The sequence below is a fragment of the Phocoena phocoena genome, chromosome 7 (assembly GCF_963924675.1).
Source record: "Phocoena phocoena chromosome 7, mPhoPho1.1, whole genome shotgun sequence".
NCBI lineage: Eukaryota > Metazoa > Chordata > Mammalia > Artiodactyla > Phocoenidae > Phocoena > Phocoena phocoena.
Window position 1 is genome coordinate 99,504,841 of NC_089225.1, and position 23,460 is coordinate 99,528,300.

The following is a 23,460-nucleotide window of genomic DNA, read 5'->3' on the forward strand; positions in this document are numbered from 1 at the left end:
ATGGTCTCTAATCAAAAGGAGCGAGCCGGGTATTGGTTGTCCAGCAAATGGCAAACATCACTGCATTCTACCACAATGAATCATGGGCTGCGAAAATAAAGCACCTGCAAAAATATAGTTCTGATTCTGTTTCTATGGCCCTGGCCAATGCCAAAGCACCCGTGAGGTACACAGTATTGCACACTGATAATGAAAAGCAGCTGTGGGAATGCACATCACTTCTCCACCACGCCCTCCCCCCGCCCAGGTTGGCTTCCAAATGAAACTAAATTGGGCAGATGTCACACACCTCTCCCACACTGAGAAAGAAAACAAGCTTTTCTTCTGGTTCCCCCATATCCTGTTAGCAAGACGTGTCCATCCAGGACATGTATTGGCAACTGAATTACAGATGAGGATAAGATAACAAATAATTTATTTGGGAGGTCCTTTACATCTAGTCTAACTTCCTAAAAATGGTGGCATTTATTTTTATATCCATTTCCAGTGTGTAAAAGTCAAGGATTCCTCCGTTCCTGCTTCATGGAGCGAGCAGTTTTAAGGTTGTAGAAGTGTCAGCATTGGACATCGAACTTGTTATACTTTATTCTCCGACTATAATTTCAGAACATTCTGCTTGCCCAAACCAGTCAAGATAAATCACACACACACACACACACACACACGCACGCACGCGCACGCACACGCACACAAATGGAATGTTTTAGCTCCTTGATCATCAGCACTAAAGAGTTGGGATATTTGATATGTAGCCATGTTAAATCATTGCCTTAAAATGTTGCATTTGTCTTTTATTGTTCCGGATCTTCCTTTTCTCCACTGCTTTTGTCCAACACGTTCAAAAGAACTTGAAACCAACTACTGGAGAAAGAAAATCAATCATTCTCCCTTGTCTCCTGTCGAGACTGCCCCCCAAGAGGGTGATTTTTTTTTTCTGAGAAGATTCTTCACGTCTAGGCTGTGGAGACCGGAAACAGGGCCAGTTTAAGCTCCAAGTGGACAGTTCACTTATGCGATATCTGGCTTGAGATAATGAAAGGCACCTGTAAGGAAACACATGCAGCTTTTCAGGTCAGGCTGGGACAATTCACAGCAAGGGGCAAAATCAGCTACAGGCTGACAATGTCATATTTAATACCGAGGTATCAAAGGATCGAGACGAATATTTTTATTCCTAAGACAAGTTTGACAGAACTCTGTGTCCTTGGGATTATACCCCATATGATCCTTGAGCTGACCTCATTAAGAACATGTGTTTCTAATGCCAGAGGTTATTTCATTTTGGCCAACCCTTGTGTTTTACCTAGTGGCAATCAGCTTTCACGTCTCAGCAATTAATAACCGCAAGATGTTGCTGACATTGGTTAAGAAAATAATTATACTGGGAAGCCCTTGCTGGAACAACCAGCTGGCTTTGCCACAAAATTGATACCAGGATGGAAGGTTTAATCATGCTGGCAGCTCCCCTTTCTCAAGGAAGAGTTAAAGTGTTCCACCCTTACAGGAGTAATTACCCCCTAGAAAGTCCAAGGCTTACTTTGTCCATACTGCCCATATTGGTAGCCTGTGACAGGGTCCATACTGTAGCCCGTGGTGCTATAGGTGGGTGGACAATAAGATTGAGAGGTTGGCAGACTGTCCAAGCTCTTCATATGGTCTAGTCTCTGACTGCAGCTGGCCGACACCGTCGTGGTAGGTTCCAGGCCCCCAGTGAGAGGCGAGAGCGCATAGTCGGTCTGGGGCTGATGGGGTACCCCACCGTGGTTGGTCAGGAGTCCCATTACCTAAAATAAACAGGCAGATTAGGAAGAAGTGAGAATGCAGGGAGGACCAGACCCTAGCCTGTAGCTGAAAGGATAACTGAAAAGGGCCAAGTTTCACTTCTTTGGAAATCTGCTGTTAAAGAGCTGTCCCGAAGACGGTGACCTCCATTCACAGTGGCAGAGATATTACATCATGCCCAGTGATAGCATCTGACTGCAGTTTCAGGAAGAAGGAGAGGGGGAAAGGGGAAGGAGGGTAGGGGAAGAAGGGAAAAGAAAAAGAAGGAAGGAGAGAGGGTGGGAGAGAGAGGACACCGTGCCCCTAGTGATAAAATCATACTGGAAATTCAAAGAAGGAGGGACACAGGGACAGAAGGTTGGAAGGAGGAAGAAATTATATCTGTTCGTGTCGAATAATGTTTAACCATGTATTACAACTGGGAGTCTCACATGTCATTTTAAACAGGCATTTGCTTATATATTTTTTTAAGTTGAATCCAAATCAAATTCTTTTTGTGTACTTTGAGATCTCTATGTCTTTTTTCATAGAGTTCCCTCTCGCGAAAACTCCACTCTCCATTTTGGCCATCCTTCAGTAATCAGGAATTAGTACACCCTCCCTGATATTCCCTTGCGTTTTCCTCATCCCTCTTACTGTGTAATTAGTACTTGGTCACCTACTTTGAATTATGAGAGCTCTGAGGGGAGTAATCTACCGATTTTCAAATCATCAGCACCTAACAGAGGGCGGGCACATATTAGGTACTGAATGAATGAATGAATGAATGAATGGTAAATGATTCCCCAAATAACTGCCCCCATTACCTAATCCTTTCATTTCTTCTCTAAACTAACATTTTCATAAGAAGCGCTTTAAAAAAAAAAGCCTGAAGTGCAAACATGTTATAAAAAGTCTGCTCGGTTTTTTAAATAACCCTGGAGAGCAAGCGAACTTTTAAAAAAACAGAACTGTGATAACAGAACAACTTTCCGATTAGCACGGTGACAAGTTTCACAAACACAGGCTCGATGACCCTTACAACACCTTGTGATGGAAGCAAGTAGATAATTAATTTTGCATCCGGAAAACTGCCACCCAGGAGAGGAAGTGATTTTTCTGAACTTCATGCAAGTCAGTGGCAGGACTCAAAAAGCAATCGCAGAAGAAATCAACTGCTGAGTGAAGAGCTTCCAGAAAATATCACCTGCTTACAAAGTATCGCAATGCAGGGACCCACCACTGCACAGTATTTCCATCCTAGTCCTGTTGTATTTTAAGACGTTTGAAGCATATGGAGATTAAAGTGTACAAATAAGAGCGAGATGAGAGGGCAGTAATGAAACTCAACCCTGATTGTAGGTCTTGGGTTATCCACCAAGGTAATGCAGGCCACAGGATCCTGGATGGAGGGGTACCAGCAAGGCAGGAGGGAGGGATGAATCTCGCATTCCAGAAAGCTTCCTAAATTAGATTCCAAAACCAGTGAGGCCACAATCCCCTTTGGGAAGGGTTTGCATAATCCTCAGAGCTAAACAAAATCTTCTTGAAATAAAGCTTTAAACTGATCCATCTTCAATTAGCCCCAAAAGACAAAAAAAAAAAAAAAAAAAAAAGAGAAAACAAAACAGAATCTGTTCCACCTTCTATGGATTACCCTTTCTTCCTCCATTTTAACAAGCCATGATTCTCCTCACCATCCCACCCCGGCAAGTCTCTATTCTCCGTTTCCTTGTCTCCCTTTCACTTGAGTTCTTCTATGCGTGAGCAGATGGGAAGGCGGGCTGGTGTGGGGAAAGCAACACAGTCTTACCGAAATTTTTTAAAGACAGTACAAGGGATCAAAATTTTCTTGAGTTTGAGATTTTTCAAAATCTCTAAAAATTACTTATATTCAAAAAAAAATCGTATGTTTCAGAGCATACTTTTGTTTTATTGGGCATTAGGGGAAAGTGAGAGTCACAGAGTAAAGTAAGAATAGGAGTCACAGCTAAAGGAGAATGAAGAGTCACCAGAACATGGGGCTCTCATACACTGCCGATTACAGTAAGTTAATTACTTCATTTTCTCATTTAAAAAACCTGAACGTAGCCCCAAATGCATTTATTTCCTGAATGTTCTTCCATCTATATATATTTTTTTCTTTTTTGCCTTTCTTTGAGTTCATGTAGATGATTTTGCAGTATATACTTGGAAAATTCATAAATGTCAATTGATATACTAATTTATTAAATATTTTCTTTCAGCCCAAATTACGAACGTCTATTAGAAGAGAAGTCTTTAAAGTAGAGGTTGTTCAGTGCCAAACACACTCCTTTCAAATCAGGAGTACCCCTCTGTGTACTGGTCTAATGGGCAAGAATGGACAAGGAAAATTAAAATATTAAAAATGTGATATTTTTAATGAAAGGGGGATTATGGCACAGGGCACAGATATTTTACTGTGTAAATAATCTGTGCTAAGTTTTTTTAAAAAGCACTTAGAAAAATCAACTTTGTAACTGTATAAATTCAAAGAAAAATATGCAGTGGTACTGGATAAAAAGGAAATATATTTTTAGTACTGTCCTTCATGAAGATACTTACTTGAAATTCTGTTAATGGTATATCTCTTTAAGGAAGAAATGGAATACTCTATCAGTCAGAGTTGAAGAGTAATAGAAGAATTTTATTCAAAACATGCACACTCTCCCATGAGCTATATGTACATTTTTGTGATAAACTTTTTTTAATCCTCTGCCATATATTTCTTGTTTGCATAACTTTGAAGGCCGCAATAATTCTGAACATGGGAGGAAAAAAACATGAAGATCCTAAAAGAGAAGAAATGAGTCCTTCCTAGAAGCAAAATTCAGCTGACGATGTTCACGCAGCAACTTTTTGCAGCTGTTGAATTAGAAAATACCTTAGGACAGGAAGACCTTGAAATACATTTGTTGGAGGATGGAGAACATACAGTACCATCTGCCAAGGCTGTATTCTAGGGCAAGAGAAAGACGGCTCCTTAAAGGTGCCAGGGCACAGTGTCCTAAAGACATCCCAGCTCATGATCCAGTCAGGAGGGATGGCTGCTGTGTGAATGGAATAAGAGGGATGCTTGATGGATCTTCGTGTCGCTATTATGACTGTCACACACCGGAAGCTCGTGACAGCTCCTGCTTTAGCAACTGCCCTTAGCTCAGCAACCCAATACTTGCGGAGGCTAATGTGAGGAAATAAAGAGGACCAGAGACCCGTTATCTTGCTTACAGACAGATATTCTCCCACGAGTTTTTCTTTCCACTGTGATGGTCACACATTGTAATCATGACTTCTTTCTCAAGAATTGGATGAGGATGGGAAAAGAAGCACTAATACTTCCCTACATTTGCTCTGAAATGGAAATTAATGAATAATGACAACTAACGCAATTTATTTCAATATTTCACACTGAGAAAACTTGAGAAATGTACATCGTTGTAACCGCTTCTTATTTAAAAATTAAAAGGGAAATCTGTGTTGGAAAAGAAAAATAACTATATCAATACAAAATGCATTACTTTCCCCTAACATAATTTAAAACCTCAAATCTCTATGGAAGGGTCCCATTACATTTTTATGTACATTTCTTTAAAAGCAATTTTGCTATTTAATGGGGTTCAAGGGAAACTATGGAAATTTCTTTCTGCTCCACAAAGTTGGTAAACAGACTTCTTAGAACTCCCCCAATATGGTCATGGAATGTCTTCCAGTCATATTTTCTTTTTAAGAATATTGTCAGGATCTCTTTCATATAAGCTTTTCCTACAGCAATTTGTAATTCAAAGCCTAAAATAAAATCTCCATTGGTTGCAAAGTGGGGGATTTTTCCTCATAAGCCATTAATAAGCTATTTCTATTACAGGGATGGCATTTTTGCCTGATTTTATTTTATTTTTTAATTTGAGGTAAGAGAAACACAATTGCCTGGTTTTCACAAACAATTTCACAGGAAGAGAAATAGACTCAGGGTTAATCAGTTCTGTCTACTGAACATCAATCACATTCTTATTAAATGTCAGATGAGAACAGGAACTGCAATGAACAGGAAAAGTTTTCCTTTTATAAAGATCTCTGTTCTGTCTCCTTGGGAATGGAGGTGGGAGGAGGATTTTTTTTTTTTTTTTTTTTTTAACTTTTAGTTGAGTACAACTCTTAGGTGAGGCATCTGGAAAAAAATCTATTAAGTGTATCAGTAAATTGTTACCTCCGAAACACTTCCCAGACACCGTTTCTAAATTGTTTTATGGCTAACCTTTAAAAACAAATTCAAGCCTTAGAGTCTTGAACTGGGACTTCTGCTGGTTCCTCAGTCATTCCCTTTATTAGAGACTTGGTTGAAGATCTTTTTAAGCTCATTCTCAAGTTTCAGAATTCCAAAGAAGTTGTTTATATCTTGATTGGAAGATTATATGGTTCAGGAAAAACTAACTCTTTGCAATTGCTTCATGCCATATTTCTCTTGAATTAATTTTCCTATTGTAAGATTAAATATAAAAGATAAAAAACTATGAGTCAAGCTAAGATTTACATTTAAAACTATGTGTCTGGAAAATATCCATCTTGGCTTAAGTGTTATGATTTTGCCATCAGTTGAAAGTGCTCAGAGCTTATCAGAAATCTAAAATGATTTAGCAAATTATGGTGTACGTCTAGGCGCTTCTTTTTTTCCTTAGCAGGAATCCTGGTTCATGTCTTTATTTACGTTTTTGCTCTTAAGTAATCAGATGCTTTTCTGATTTAACATTTAATAATACACATTTAGAAATTGCATTTTAGAAAACCACTGTGAATTACAGCTTTGTATGACATAAAGGGTTTTTTTTTATAGCTTCTACACTTTTCTCAAAAGGCTAATGATGATAAACTTTTAAAATTTGGATATAATTTATTCCCACAACCAAACAAAAAATTCAAATGTTTATGCCCGTGTTTTTTTGCCGATACGGATACTACTGGAGTTATGTTATGCTTAAATATCAGTGACTGTATCTTTGAGGCTGTAACTAACCCTAAACTTGAACAGCAGAGACTTCCCTGAAAATGTTGTCTTCAGATTCAAATGCCTTGGGAATTATCCTGCAGTTGATTAGCATCTAAATAATTAGATTTTTTGGCCCTGTCTGTTTGAAAGCTGTAAGAGGGAAGTTGCCCGAAGGCAGAAGTTTCTAGCAAGGTAAGGATGGTGACCTTCTCACCCACCCAGAGTTACGGGAAGGGCATGGCTGACCTTTACCTAACCAGATAGAAAACCAGTGCATGTAAAATGTCCAGCTAAATACACACTTATTTTTTACTTTAATCCTTAGCTAACATTTTAACGTAGCTATGTTTCACACATGATGCAAAAGTATGCGTGTCAGACAAGTGTGGTTCATATGGTGCGTATATTTCCAAGTTTTATTTGTAAAGACCACAGTGAGTACCTTCTCAGTTAAACTCTGTTATATGTGCTTTAATCTCCAGCTCTGTGACAAGTTACAGAATGACTTTTACTTTATTGATTCTTTAGAATACCTCTTTCTCAATAGACCTAAGCCGTCAAATGGGTAGCAATATTCTTTAGAGACTGATGACTAAAATATAAACCTAGGCAAAAAAATTAGCATAGAAATGGCTTGCCAGAGACACATATACATATACACATACAGAGTTTACTTCTAGACAATGATGAACAGTCATATCGTGTCCATCTATTATCAATAAAATAAAGCCCATTAAGAAAAAGCTCATTTCACCTAAATGAAAAAGTATGGCTCATACAGTTGGTATCTGACTATGTTACACCCACCATGGTCTGTAATAAAATTCTCATATGTTTTAATTCATTTACGCATGCCTGCATTTAATATGCTTTGTGACCATGTCTACAATTAATATGATTTATGAGAAAAGAACATGTGTGATATTGGGGGGGGGTAGGGTGTAGCATACATATTTTTTCTTCTATGAATGAAAAATATAGCAAAACGGCTCAAGGAAAATTGTTGGCTGTTAGCATATTAAGATGGACTGACAGAGCCCTGAGTAAACTTGGGGGAGTTAATGATATCCTCTTATCTGACCCTGACACATTTGCAGCATGTAATTTACAGAAGCTCTGTCCAGGGAATCTTGACAAATGCTCCTAAGATGTCAGGGCAATGTTCCATTCTAATGTAAAACAGATGTGGGTCAGATACCCTCATTCATCACTTAACACAGAGAGTCTCAAACTCTTTCTGAGAGGAATGACATTACCTGCTGTTAACTCTTCTCATTTCAGGAAACAACAGCAGCCTTCTAAAGAGTAAGCACTCATACCTATCACCATTTCAAAAACATGACTGTAGAAAATTAAGCATATATCTTGGTTTAATTTTATGACTACTTCTGGACACGTTTACTAAATATTAATTGACCTCTTGAGATCTAGGATTCCAAATATAGAAAGGGAAAAGCTCTACACTTGGGCATCCCAGGGTACTTCAGTGAGATGGTGTTTAAAACTTTACCTCTAATTGCCCATAAGCTAAGCCTGCATTCAAGAAAATGCAGGGCTGATTCACCTAATAACCATTCCTAAATGCATACCTTGCTGAATCTTAACTGACCAGTTCTGTCTGAGATTCACGCAGAACTTTACAATAACCTAGGTGTCCACGTTACCTTTTCGAAAGAAGGACCTCCACACTGCCCCTCTGAAGCATAGGGGTGCTGGGCTACACTGTATCTTCACTCCCCAAAAACTTCCCCTTCCACCCAATACTACAACTGTGTGTAGGGCAGACATTCCAGCCTACTGAGGGAGGAAAAAATTTGCCCGGCTCAACAGTGAGATTTCTTCTTTCTTCCAGATCATGTGTGATTCAGGCAAATATTTCTGTGGCTGCCTAAAGTCCATGTCATAAGACTCCATCTACTAAACGCCTGAAGATTACAGAAGAGAAACTTCCCTACACTTCTCTTCCTGTGAAGGAAGATAAGTCCTTAGGACAGAGAAAAGAGCCAACTGAAAAGATCAAGTGATACTGATTTAACGAGTAGATATCAGGAAAGTTGTTTCTATTAACTATAGGAAATCAGTGCACAGCCTTGCAAAAGTCTGAGAATGAACTTACCCTTCGGGAAGTGTTTTCTGCCCTGTTTCACAGGTTTTGTGTTAAGGCAGAAAAAGCTTTCATTTAAGATGCATGGAAATGTGTAACAACTCTATACATATGGGACAACATCTGAGAATACAGCCTTCTAAGGACCAGAAGCTACTATTCCGGTAAGCTAAAGTCCTACCTACTTTAATTCCCCACCTTCCTGACTCCAGGGACACTGGACCAATAAAGATGTTGCAGTGCTTTTCTACCTGAAAACTTACTTGTGTTCTTGATCATAAATTGGGCAGTGGCTATGTCTCCTATTCCCAGGCAACTTGAAGTAGCTGGCAACATCCAGGACCCACAGTGAGGCCATATACATAGTCCGTTGACCTACAGAAATTAAATCTGCTCCTACAGATCTTGACAAAATAGAGTCTCTGTAATTTAGTGATAAAAAGAATACTCACCATCAATTAAATCAAAATTACTCAGATTGCCCCTTACTTTCTAAAACCTTGCACCTGTTGTTTTAGCTACCTTTCTCTTTTGCTGGTGAGAGAGAAGTATAGCGTTCATAAGATTCTCCTGCCTTTGAGGTATCTAGTATCATAAAAGCTTGACTGTAGATTTTTTAAAAATGAGTTCATGTCAATATTATATTTCAAGGGGCTTCCCTGGTGGTACACTGATTAAGAATCTGCCTGTCAATGCAAGGGACATGGGTTCGAGCCCTGGTCCGGGAAGATCCCACATGCTGCGGTGCAACTAAGCCCGTGAGCCACAACTACTGAAGCCTGTGTGCCACACTGCTGAAGCCCGTGCACCACACTGCTGAAGCCCGTGTGCCTAGAGCCCATGCTCTGCAACAAGAGAAGCCACTGCAGTGAGAAGCCCGTGCACTGCAACGAAGAGTAGCCCCCCGCTCACCACAACTAGAGAAAGCCCGAGTGCAGCAACGAAGACCCAATGCATCCAAAAATAAATAAATAATTTTTAAAAATTACATTTCAATAAATCAAAACAAGAATAAGAATAGGAAACAATAGGACAACCCTGTCCCCTCCCTACTCTTAGCCCCATGGAATGAAGGATGGTTGCCTCTTCTTTTCATTGTAGTGAGTTCTCATGTTATTGTGATCTGAATTACTCAAACAAAACCAGTTTTTGTACATTGTATTTCTGGGGAGTATCATATCCCAGTAGCATTGCAATGACTGCATTCTGAATGGACACCAATATGTGTCCTTAGGTCTTTAAAATGTCTGAGTAGAATACCTTAAAATACTCCAGTCCACCAAGAAACTGCTTTTCCTTTGATGGTATTCAGCTTCCACATTTGTCGTATTCATCAGGGACAAAGAAAAGTATGTTTTTTTGTCAGAGGCCTGCGTGATATTTTTCAGCAAACAATAATTAATGAGAGCTCTGTTGCAACAAACAGTATTATCACTTTATCAAAATGCATTTAATCCTTTTAAGTACTGTTTTTCTCAGCGTAGCTCTATAGGGTGACTCTTTTTCAATATCTCCCAAGTTTAACAGGAGGATGAAACAGAAGCTGAGATAGTTTAAGCAACTTGCCTGAAGACACACAGCTAGTGAGTGGCTGTTAAGTACTGGAATCTAGTGCTTTTGACTTTGGGGGTTCTGCTTAGAGCAATGAGTTATACCCACATGGCCGACAGTTCACTAAACAGGAATTCTCTCTGTTTTTACTCCCTTTTTCTGCCTATCTCAACATTATTAAGCAGTTAATAGCTTCTTCTTTAAAATTACTCTTTTTCCTGCTAAGGTCACTTGCAGAGGGTGACAATGTATTGAAGCAGGAGATAACATCAGACATTAAATAGAAGAAACATTCACTAGTGAAAAAAAATTAAAGAACAATTCTAGAAATGGACAAATCATGAGTTGGGTCTCTACCCATTTTTTTCATTCAGCACTTCCTAGGAAATATTCCTCAAAACTTGGTAGTCTGATACTCAACAAAAGGGATCCCCAGTTAAATTAGAGAACACTGAGTTAAACAAACATGTTTCTATACTGCAAGACTCGTCAGAGCCTTTAGTAGGCTAATGTGCACTGGGACTCTGAAAGGTAAAGGGATATAATTTGAAATATTTACCAAATCGTTGACTCAAAATCCTTTTTCCCCAAACCACTATTTCAAAGAGCCCACTTTGGGGAACAAGCCTTTATTATGAGACACTGTTTGGCTTCTGGGTGTTCAAAGATGATTATGACCTGGTATCACGCCTCTAGAAGCTCATGGTCCAAAGGGGGATGGATATGTTATAATACAGTGTGGTATGTATTTTAAAAAGGTATAAACACTCTAATGGGGCATCAACGGAGACTAAAGCAAGAAATTCTGCCTACAAGTGTCATAGAAGGGTTCATACTGAACTAGAAATTTTCCCTTGGAATCTTATATATAGAGGGTCGGCTCTTTAGAGGGTTTTTACACTTGATCTTAGCCAAAAGGCCGAGAAGTGATATAGAGGGCTTTTTTAATCGGCAACTGTTTAATTAGATTTTGTAATGCAAGCTACCCAGAATGAGACATCAGCATTTTGTGGAGGGAAAAGATGGTTATGTCTTTAAATAATGCCTGCATCCTTCATTAGTTCAGCGCTGAGGACAGCCTGCCCAGTCATCTCACAGCTCCAAAATATTCCCCGCAAGGTAGAAACACAACCCTTTGATTCCACAAAATGCACTATCTCAAAGGGTCTCCCAATTTACCATCTTTTCCATTGATCAGTGGAGACAATACAATCACTAATCTCAGAAACTCTAGTTTACTGAACTCTAGCTAAATGTCAAGAGGAATTTTTAAATATGACACTATACATTGAAAAATATACACCTCTGATGAAACCCAGACTGTTTCGCAGAGACAGATTCTTTAAAAAAAAAAAAAAAAAAATAGTATACAACGAATGACTGAATCCAGTCTTCTGTGTCTGCAGTACAAAGCACACATTCAGCCTCTAATTGAATAAATATGCAAGTATTGAGATTTCTATAGATATTGCCATTTTGCAAATGCAGTAATAAATTAAAAGCTTTACATTGCATTCCAACCACATATAAAGGGTTGATTCAGACCATTGGCCTCACACTAGAATTCAGCACGGCTTTCCTATGTTTTACTGACGAAAAAGAAAACCTTTTTATTCCAGTAGCTTAGTTATGGACCAAGCAATCACACTCAATTTTTTCTCTTCAATGGCTAAAGGAATTCAAATGGGCCTAAATACCTTGGGGTTGTTACATTTTTTGTCCAATGTACAAGAGAAAGTAGCTGATGGAATTTCTACTTAAATCAATTTAATTCACAAAAATTTTAATTCAGCAAGAAAGGTTTTCTTGTGGCTCATTTCAGTGACATGATGTAAGATTCAGTCACTGGTGGCTGCTGCTCCCTTCCTTTCTTTTAAAAAGAGATTTTGGCCAGGTACTTGCTTCTCTCACAATTCTCCAACTAACTCAAGAGGCTGTGGCTAGAGCTGACATAAACCAGGGCTCTCCTCGCGCTCTTTAAGGGTAGCAACCACAGCCTTCGGAGAAAAACCAAAGGCACCAGGTCAATTACAGCCTGCACTGATTCAACAAATGGATTAGCAGCAACATTTTCACCACGAAGCAGAATATCTTGAAAACCTAACATGGCGGAATGGAAACATGCAAATGGCCAGTGGTTACTCTGGTGTAGCTGAAATGGGCTTATTTATGATCATAAACATCCTTGAGCCTTCATAAACATGTAAAAGGCTTCTGCAGCCCTGGTTTTGAGCTGATGAATTGCTTTAGAAATGAAACAGAAAGAGGCTGAAGCTTCGGAGAGGCTGCCACTCTTGTACAGAATGTCTCTCTGTCCAAGCTTTGTTTGACACCCAATCAATCTCTTTAATCAAAAGCACTCCTTTTTCTTCCACAGATGAATTTCTGGAAATTGTAAAAAGGTAGTGCCTTTGTTTGGAAATGAGTTGGTGGCAGGCCACCTGTTTGTCCGGTTCTTCACGATGATAAAGGTAGGTTGAGGGCACAGGATCTGCAACCTGTGTGTGAAATGGACAAAACAAATGGCCTGGCATCAAGCAGCTTCTGGATGTGTGCCCAAAATGTCCAGAAAAATAGCTCTCCTGAAACAGGAGCTGGCCCTGCCATCAGGGTAGATCTTACTGCTTTTACATGTATCAACAGTACTAAAGACCAAGGAATTGCTATACCACAATGAAAAGGATATTCTCTCTATACGAAATGGAAAAGTACCCATCACAACCATTCTTAATGACTATACCCCATTCGCATAACAAACTGATGTGTAGTAAACCACACCTTCAATGGACAAAAATCCTTCATCTTGCCTTGCAGCTAAGGAATTGGAGATAATTGTGAACACTGTGGTGCAGGAAACGACAAGCAAAATCAAAAGCAGTCTTGAGTTCTGTGTACACATATTAATGCTTAAATGCTTCTCCCTAGTAAGTTTCAGGAGTAACAAATGTTTGTCAAAAGAAACCGGTGCTGAGCAATTGAAATCTGATTTGAAATGGAACCACGACAGTCTAATGCATATATGCATGAAATGGAGAAGCTGCCTTATAAGCGTAGCTGACACCAAATATGCAATTTACATACATTACACACTGATAATCTCAATTTTAATATTATTCTTTAAAAGTAACTGGATGGGTGGTGGAGTTAAAATTTTTCTTTTATAAAATGTGAATAAGAACAAAAGTTCATCCTGACGTCTTCCACCATTAACCACAACCTCCTTAGTGTAAAGATATATCTGCTCTTTCTTGGGTCTGTTTCAGAGGCAGTATCTCATCCCCACAGAGCTGTGATGATTCAACCAGACTTAACAGATGAATGGTCGATAAACTTGATGAGATCTGCAGACCTACTCTTTGTTCCTGAGGTGCTGAGTGGTGAGCAAACATTCAAGCACGTTTAAGGCTGGTACACAAATCTTTATGAGAATTTTTTCTTTCCTCAGTGCATTATCCATGACATAGGACAGGTGTACTGGTTATTCAATTACATCTTACACAAGACCTGGCCAAAATTTAAAATGAGGCCTCTGAGCATAGATCTTACTGTGGGGATTTATTAATAACAGTTAAAAGTTGTCTATAACAAAACCTTTTTTTTGTAATTTAAGCCTATTTTCTTATTTTATCATTGGTTTCACTCATAAACCAGAAACGAAAATCTGCCCATCTGTTCTAAACATAAAATGTGTTCATAATAATCCAGATTTATACCAAATGTATTTTTAAGTATTGCTGAATTGAGAGAGTACTCAAAATTTATAGCCTCTGAGGTTACAAAGAGGACTTCCTCTTTTTAAGGAGGAAAATGCTTAAAATGAACGTAGGAAAGGCTCAGAAAGCTTCTTGGATATCAAATGGCTCCGTAGGAAAAAAAAAATGTCAATGATATAAGAGTAAATGAATCAAAACCATATGGATCAAATTTTCCCTAAAATACACAGTTTGAAAAATTAAGGAGGAAAAGTGCTTGGCAAAATGTGTTTTAGGTTTTACCAAACCCAAAACATTCAAAGAATCATTTGCAATGGTTGATGAACCCTAAATGCAGCCAACTTGGCCCATTTTTGTATACTACATAACAATAAAAAAAAGCTTCCTAGATAACTTCCTAGTGTAACCCACTGATACTGTATTTCACTCAAGAAATCATTAGAAGCTGTCACCAGAAACCGTGGCGTTTGTAGGAGTAGGGGGGTGCTGAAACGATATAAGTTTGTTCATTTAATTGGCCTTGTTTTGGGGGTTTGGCTCGGCGTGTTTTGGAGGTGGGGGGAGCAGTGAGGGTAATGTTTCTTGCAAAGGAAAGTTAATTAGAAGAACATGGGCCAAACGTTAATTAGTCTCACGTCTTGAGCATGAGAATATGATAGTATTTTCCTTGGCACTCCGTATTCCAAGTCGGCATTCCTTTTTTTCTCCTGCACGTGCAGGAAGGTGCTGGGAACACACCAGCTGGGTTTGGAGGGGAAGTACGTGGTCTCTATTTCCCTTTGCTCTTTCTGTAGTGTTCCCACACCAAGAACACACAACTTTTCAAAAGAGGGTGCTACGGCAGGGTAGAGGGAGTTGAATGGTTTCCTTCTCAGATCATGTTTTGTCATTCATTATAAAAGCCTCATCTCCTGAAAGGGTTATATAGTTCAAATGGTCTTAGAAATTCAGAGACAGTAGAAAATTTGAAGGGAATTAGCCTATTCCCAACCCACCCATCCCTGAGAATCTCAAGTTCCCTGACAAATCCAGCTTTTGAGGGAGTGTGAAGACCAGCCCTCCATCTGTGAAGGCTTTTGACGGTTCCTGCAGGAAAATCGAGTTGAATATCAGTGCCGGAGCCCACGGAAAACCTTCTACATTATGCTTCTTCAGCAAATGAAATGTGTAATTTGGTTTATTAAAGAATTAGTAATAACTGCAAGAGAGGTAGACTTGGCTTTTAACTCTGCCAGTGACTCTAACTGTGTTGCACTGGCCTCAGCTTTTGCATAAATAAAATGGGAATATTCCCCAGATACAGTTATGGATTCCCTCAGAACAAGATACACTTTTCCAACGATTCAGTAACACACAGACACTTTTAGCAACTTGAGGCAGGATACGACCAAAGCTTCTAAAAGTTTTCGTCAGGATTCTGAGATTTAGAATGTCATAGATGCCTGTCAGTCTACTACTACTCTAATCCCGCCAGCTGGACAGTGTAACCTTTTCCTGATTCACTGCTTCACACCCATCCCTCCCGAAGCTGAGAATTTCTCTGGGAAAAGCACTGAGGGAATCTAAGAAACACCATTTGACTAATGGCTCTGATTCCAAGCTTTTTTTTTTTTTTTTTTTTTTTTTTAGGCCGCAGGTCATGAGAGATCTTAGTTTCCTGAACCTGCGGCCCAGGCAGTGAAGCACGGAGTCTTGCCCACTGGACCACCAAGGAAGTCCCTGATTCCAAGCTTTAAAAGAATCTTTGCTCAAGGGAGCAGATATCTTAGAGACCCCAAAGGAAAATCAACTACATCCCTCACACCAACAGAGAAACAGCTGGCTTATCGTAATGGCGTCTATTAATTCTCTGACAAGAAACTAGGAAGCCGATTTCACAACGGTTCACATACATTCTAACTCATGATTTCCAAGTCTGAATGGCAAACAATGCATCAATTTCGATGACACTGAGAAAAGAATCCAACAAAATGCACAAATAAAATAGCATCCACTAAAGAGAGTTACAATGATTTGATCATAACGACTCAAAAAACTTTAGCTCCAATTCAATTTAAATTAACAGGTAGGTAAAGACCTATGATGAAGAGTAAAGGCGGGGAATAGGTAAGATGCAAAGTTACATATTATATAACATAGAACATGCATACTATCTCAATTATATATATATATGTGTGTGTGTGTGTGTGTGTGTGTGTGTGTGTGTGTATATATATATATTTTTTTTTTTTTTTAAGCATAAGACCCAAAAAGAGCTGAAAGGCAATATGCAAGAATATTAATAGTGACTCCCCAGGGGAATTTTTTTCCTACTCTAGAGATACCTTTTTAAATTTTTTTTCCATTCTCTACAATAACCATGAAGTACTTTTTATTATTGGGGGAAGTTAAAAGATTGATAAAAAAATGTGTAAAGCAAAAAAGCATGTAAGGCTTCCCTAGTGGCGCAGTGGTTAAGAAACTGCCTGCCAACGCAGGGGAAAACAGGTTCGAGCCCTGGTCCGGGAAGATCCCACATGCCGTGGAACAACTAAGCCCGTGTGCCACAACTACAGGGCCTGTGCTCTAGAGCCCATGTACCACAACTACTGAAGCCCGAGCGTCTAGAGCCCTTGCTCCACAACAAGAGAAGCCACCGCAATGAGAAGCCTGCACACCACAATCAAGAGTAGCCCCTGCTCGCCACAACTAGAGAAAGCCCGCGAGCAGCAACGAAGACCCAATGTAGCCAAAAATAAATAAATGAAATAAATTTATAAAAATTTTTTTAAAAGCATGTAAAGAGTGCATTAGCAAAAAGAGTGTTAATTAACCCAAATCCAAAGTTTAGAAAACTAGTTTCTATAAAATGATTTTAAAATATGAATAAGACCCCCACCTCTATTTTTTACGAAACCTGTCTCCTCTTCACCCAACTGGGTGCTATCATGAATGAGATTCGAGAGTAGGAGCTGGGAATCCTCTGTCCAGTCCCAGCTCTCTCACTATTAGCGCTGTGACCACAAGCTCTCTGAGCCTCAGTTGATTTGTCTGTATATTAGACGTCCAGATAGAGACAGAGGAAGTGGAAAAGTTGGAGGAGAAGAGGAGAAATGGCAGTGGCAGGTTTAGTTCTGTTTTTAATGTTATATGATCCAGTATATTAATAAGCACTTCTCTATAGCAAGGAAAAAGACTAAGCCATGACCACCCTTTCTTTACTCTCTTCTTTAGTTAACAGGTAAACCAGCTGTTAGACGTGGACTCTTTTCTTCAAATTTTCTTTACAATATTTTTAATAAAGCCAAACAATCAAAAACAGGGTAGTGCACACCTCCCCACCTTGCTTAAATAGAGGCATTCCTGAGAAATGGTAAATCTTAAAGGCTATAGAAATCTGAGTTTTAATTCCCAACTCTCCTAATGTCCCTATTCCATCTTTCTGTAAATGTGTCTGGCAAGATATTGATTCACTCAGCCTTTCTTCCTCCAACTTTGCCTAAGGAAATAAGGAGCTTCATGTTATTCACTTCTTTTCTAACTCACTGGAGATGCTACAAGAACTAAGACAACATGGGTTCCTAGTGGTGGGTTGAGGAGGAAATATATGGTAGAAATGCAAAATGTCCTGGATATTTGCAATTTAATAAGTGAGGAGTTAACATAATGTGTAAGAGCATAGTAAAGAAATACAGGAGAAGTTGCCTGTGGAATTTTCCATGGCTTGATATTGGAATGATTCCCACCCTACCGCCAACTCTGGAATCATAGCCAGGCTTCTTGAAATCAAGGATTAACAGTTTCAAGGTCAAGTGCTAGTACCTCCACTTATATAACACAGTATAATACACTTATACTTCCTATAACATACAAGAGCAGACATCTATAATACAAGAAACTAGGAGCTTCACTTAGAGAATACATGTTCGTGTCATTATTTTTACTATGCTCGAACACTAAGAAATGCCAGAAGAATCCTGGGTCTCACCTTACAGAAGTGGTTCGAGTTGAAGTTTACTTTTATGCAAACTTTCAACTAAATCATCTTCATAAAAAGCTCTTCTATGGCCCCAAATGACTTATAAAACTGCAGAGATAACTACTTCTGATGTTACTTCTAAACTGTGGAAGAAGCTTCTATGCTATAGATCCAGACATTTAAAGATGAATCTATTAATATAAATCCATGATTTTCATGCAAAATCACATTCACAGAGGCGAGCACTTGGAAATTAAATGTATTAAAGTCCTGTAGGAAGCATGTCCATTGTTTTCATGTTGTTATTTTTCAGCTGAGGCTTAAAGCCACCTCTTATTTTTTATCCCAGGATGTGCTATAGGAATCTATGAAACTTAATTACATTCACTGTTACAAAAAAGGATTTATGAACTTTTGCCTTTAGGCAGAAATGTTTATTTCATTGCCTTTGCTATTCATTCTTTTCAACTCCAACGGCTTTGAACTTTTCAGCTGCTCGGAGTTATCACCGTTGTGCAGAGCCCAGGAACTCCACTCCCAAGACGCAGACCACAAGTTGAAGAAAACGAAGGCGAAGATATATGAATCGTTATTTTGGCCACCCTTTGTGCCATTAAAATCTCATTTTCTGCCTATTAGAATGCCCTCTTGGTGTTTAGGCAGCAGTGATAGTCAGTGATTAGTGTGTAATTGAGTATAATTGTCTTTTCACTTTTCATTTGTGTCATTCTGAGCTTCTCTCTGTTTTTCTAACCACCAAGAGGAAAAAGGGGGTTAAGAAAAGATAAAGCTGTTAAAACTCTCACTCTCGGCCCTGAAGAGATTCTCGATTGCAATTATAGATTGCAACCCCTTCGTGACATTTCTCCAAATTCAGCGGGCAGCTCTCCTCGCCACCTGGGCCAAGTGCTCTCTAATAAAATCAAGTGATCTGTATTTAAACAACTGCTAATAATGTCAACCTCAGACAGATGCCACATGTAGGAAATTTAACCAACCCTCTGACATGCAATTATCAAGGCAATTTATTAATATAATCTCTCAAGAAAAGCTCATAGTTCAATGCAAATTAGAAAAACAATTACAACATTCAAATATCTATATATTCCCAAAGAGCAGTAATTCTCCTAATTTGTGTGTTTATAACTCATTTATCCTAGAGTTCTGTAGTCATCAGCTGGGTCTCTCTCCACACAACTTGTGAACCTCCTCTCCAAATATTGTATAAAAGCTTTGGTGTTTTCTTATTAAGTGTTTTTGCTCACAACCCTATCAGCTGACCAAATACCATTAAAAAAAGAAATGTGTGTGAACCTCTTACCCAAAACCCTGAACAAGGAGTGCAGAAGATGAATGCCTTGACAACTAAGTATAACATACAATCTCTGTGATTACATTAAAAGTCACTTGGATTTTAAGTCTAAGCTACAGCTTTTGATACAGCCCGTAGGAAGGGTGGAGAGAAAGGAAACTAGAAAACTGAAATCATGTGGCTTGTATAAAGAATACATTATGGTTTAAATTTGGCAATTCATTATATGACTGCCTCAGGGAATTGACTATTTGGTTCTGGTATACAGCAAATCGTCTGTCTGGAAACACGGGACTGACCTGAGGTGAAAGGCCATTGCCAATGGCGGGGTTCATGGGGTTGGAGGGCCCGGACGGAGGCACAAAGCTGTCTGTATAGCTGGAAAATCCATGCCTGGTGCTGGAGAGGCAGTAGGCAGAGCTGCTGTCCGGGGTGGAAGGAATAGTGCTTTGGTGTACAGTGCTTGGAGGAAGCGGCTGAGGTCTGTGGACCGTGCTGCTGGGATCCGACACGGCTGCAAGGAAGAAGGTCATCGGCCATAAATCTCCTTTGGAGGCCAGCAGAGAAAGTTCAGTACCAAAGTTCACAGTCACCAAGCCATCAGCAGTATATCCTGGTCAGCCACATGTAAATTTCAAACTGTCCTTCTTGACACTCAGGTCTAGAACCACTCTTAACAAATACAGCCACATCTCTGCACGTATATGCAAGTACATAATTTATCTACGTAGTTTCAATGCACACTCACCCAGAACAGAAATTCAGAAATCACATCGACAGTGCGAACAAACCTATTTTGGTAGTGAATGTTATTAGTCAACGTGAGGGTTAACCCACGGAAAAAATGCAAGTCTCAAGCTTCTTATCAAATATGCTTCCAAAGCACCTGAGCATTGGTGTCATAGTATAGTTTCGAATGCCTGCAATGCTATCTTTCATAATGCAAACTAACTTAGTTTTATCATTTATTCCATTCACCTCTATGCACTAAGACAGAGGGACTTTTTATCAAAGCTTACCTTCCCTCTATTCCTACTGCAGTTAGGAGCCATCACAGAACTTCAGTTAATGGCAGACTGGAGTATAAATGTAAAGTTTTAACAAATGAAAAGCAAATTGCATGCTTATTTAGGGATGCTGTTTTGTTTTGTTTTAAAATACTGAAACAGTATTATATTACAACACCGTTTATCTAGAGAGATTCAGACAGGTCACAGGACAAACTATGTTTCTGAAATGTGACAGGTATCAGTACTTTCAGGACAACCTGATGTAATGAACATACAAACAGCCACAAGGACACCGCAGAAGATTTCACTGCATAAATTAAGCAGCAAGGAACAAGATTGGGAGTTGCATCTTAACCCCCGACTCCATTCCTCCATACCTTGTGGAATAGCTGTGGGCTGGTAAGAGGTCTCGGACAGCTGGTATGTTGGCAGAGTCGGCATGGCCGTGGGAGGGAATCCCCCCGGAATGAGATGGTTGAAAGCCATCAGTTGATTGGCCCCAGCCTGCTTCCTCCATCTTGCACGGCGGTTGCTAAACCAGACCTATGGATTTAATTTAAAATTTGAGGATTTCACTGATGAAATAATAGTACAGTCTTAATGAATTTTTCATGCTAAAACAGATTAAAGGCCCCTTACTGACAGGGCAAATAGACACAAGAGCCCTCCACCTTCTGGGTTGTATTGTCAGGGAAGAAAGGAGAGTTAGATGTCAGGGGTCAGTAGAAGGACTTCGAGGGCCTTCAATGGTCCTGCAGAGCCCCCACGAGCCCGGGGGGTGACCATGGGAAGGGATGGCTAAGCAGGGATGGGAACAACGGGAACTCCCTGCCATCACCATAAGCACCCTCCCACCTTCATGTACCGCAGCATAACGGCGAGGATCCAGGAGTCTGTTTGGCCCCCGCGTGACACGTGTCCTAATTTGGTCTTACCTATCACACTAACCCTTGTTTTTTATAGTCTTATCAATGTGTTTGTATTTCTATGGACATTATGTGCACAATTCCTAGAAAGTCATATAAATTAACCAGAAGGATAAATGGAGCTATTCTACCATCCCTTCCAAAGTGTGAGACATTGTGCTGGTCTTCATGGAAATAGATGCTGAAGAGGTAAGTATTTCAAGAAATGAAAGCATTTTATCTATGAAGCTCTTTTAAATAGTGGGTTTATTTATTATTTCTTTCAACAGCAGCTATAAGCACCTATCTTTTCAACAGAGGGCTAAAGGGGTGGATAAGATAGGATCCCTGCACTCAAGTAAGCTTACTGTCTCCTCCTCTAGGAACTCACAGAGTAATCAAGGTCACCAAAATAACTGCTCACAGGAGGTAGAAACTCCATGTTTGAAAATGCAGAGAAATTAGGAGAAGTTTAGAGTGGAGACAAAGTTTCAACTCCTTTGAAAGCTTGGATATGATTTCGAAAAGTGGTCACGCCAGTTGGAAGAGATACAAGAGACCAGCATGTCTAAGAAAAGTTGAGACTTGATTTCCTTATAGAACAAAGTTAACAATTATACAACTTAAATGTAAATTTCAAGTCACAAAACATTTTTTTATTTTTATTTTTGCGGTATGCGGGCCTCTCACTGTTGTGGCCTCTCCCGTTGCGGAACACAGGCTCCGGATGTGCAGGCTCAGCGGCCATGGCTCACGGGCCCAGCTGCTCCACGGCATGTGGGATCCTCCCAGACCGGGGCACGAACCCATGTCCCCTGCATCGGCAGGCGGACTCTCAACCACTGCGCCACCAGGGAAGCCCTAAAATTTTTAAAAGAGTGGAGAGAGGAATGTCTCCCTTCTGTAGCAAGAAAGCCCAGTTTAACAGATACTTTGCCAAGGTATCTGCTTAAACTTTTGCCAAGCACCCAAGCATTTATCTGGAAAAGAGTTTGGTCATCTCTAACCATGATGCAAGACAGTTGTAAGGAAAGCTATTTGAACTTCCTCAGAACACTAACATTTAATACTCCTTAAGTTTCCAACAGGAAAAGAAGGGAAGTCAATATTTTCCCATGTTGATACATAATTAAATTAGAGTTTTACTTAACTTGAGAAATTACCACCTGGGATAATAGAACCATTGACAGTGCTCAATTTCAGGTCTGCATCAATTGTGTTTTCTCAGTGCAAGTCTAAGCGTCTGTTACCGGGACTCCCAAAGACATCAGGGTAAGGAAACTGTTTTCAGGGAAGCGCTTGGAACAAGCTGGTTAGCCTGAGGAGGCTGGGGGTGAGAAATTAGGGTTGTTTTCATGCCTGAATGCACTGTCCCATACCACTGCACTGTGTCATATTTTATAGTATAAAACCTCCAGATTAATGAGGCACACCTGGCTCAGCTGATGGTTTTTTTTTGTTTGTTTGTTTTTTGTTTTTTTTTTCCTCCCCACACTTATCTAGACCAGCCCATGGGCAGTGCATCTTCAGCTTTATGTACTAGGCCGGGAGGAGAGTTGAATTTCCAAAAGTTCTGATGTGACTTCACTCATTCAGACTTACTGTCTTCAAATCTACTGGTGAGATCCCTTATGAAGAACTCAGAAGCTTGCCACTTCTGACATTATCAGAGCATGTTGCCAATCTCTCTGTGCCAACTTCCTGCTGTAACTTTTAGATAAGTAAACCAAATGTGATTTTTCCAGTGGGTGGGCTCTGCCTGGTTAGTCGATCAGTCTTAACCTACTTTTGATCTACATTCATGCTAACGCCTCCATAATCCAATTTTTTAAATCAAAAATGTCTTTGCTCAGATAATAAATTAGAAGAAACATCATAACTCCAAATCCCTTCAAAACATTAAATCCAAAAGGCTAGGGGTAAAGTTTTGGGGGTTTTATTTCCATTTTTCCAAAATGATACAAGTAAATATTGATGACATGGAATAAACCTACCAGGAGTTGGATAAAAATTCTTATAGTTACAATACAGCATATATTATAACTACAATATAAGATGAAGAGAAATAGTTGGGAAGCAAATCTTTACTGAAAAACAAACCTTCAACAGGAGGTTTAAGAGTTTCCCAAAGGAAGGAATTTAAA

General features: G+C 39.5%; 1 protein-coding gene across 2 annotated transcripts in view; it reads right to left on the reverse strand.

Moving 5' to 3' along the window:
- Positions 1 to 791: 791 nt before the first annotated feature.
- Positions 792 to 23,460, reverse strand: part of PAX3 (paired box 3) — a 94,139-nt gene continuing 71,470 nt past the window's right edge. The window contains exons 6-10 of one of the 2 annotated variants that reach the window (XM_065880290.1): positions 20,789 to 20,954; positions 19,701 to 19,915; positions 1,538 to 1,784; positions 1,013 to 1,043; positions 792 to 858 (exon numbers count right to left, since the gene is read on the reverse strand). In XM_065880290.1, coding sequence (XP_065736362.1) covers positions 792 to 858; positions 1,013 to 1,043; positions 1,538 to 1,784; positions 19,701 to 19,915; positions 20,789 to 20,954 — 726 coding nt within the window. Of the gene's footprint in view, positions 859 to 1,008; positions 1,044 to 1,537; positions 1,785 to 19,700; positions 19,916 to 20,788; positions 20,955 to 23,460 lie in introns of those variants that run through there. The other variant, XM_065880291.1, reaches the window with a different exon arrangement.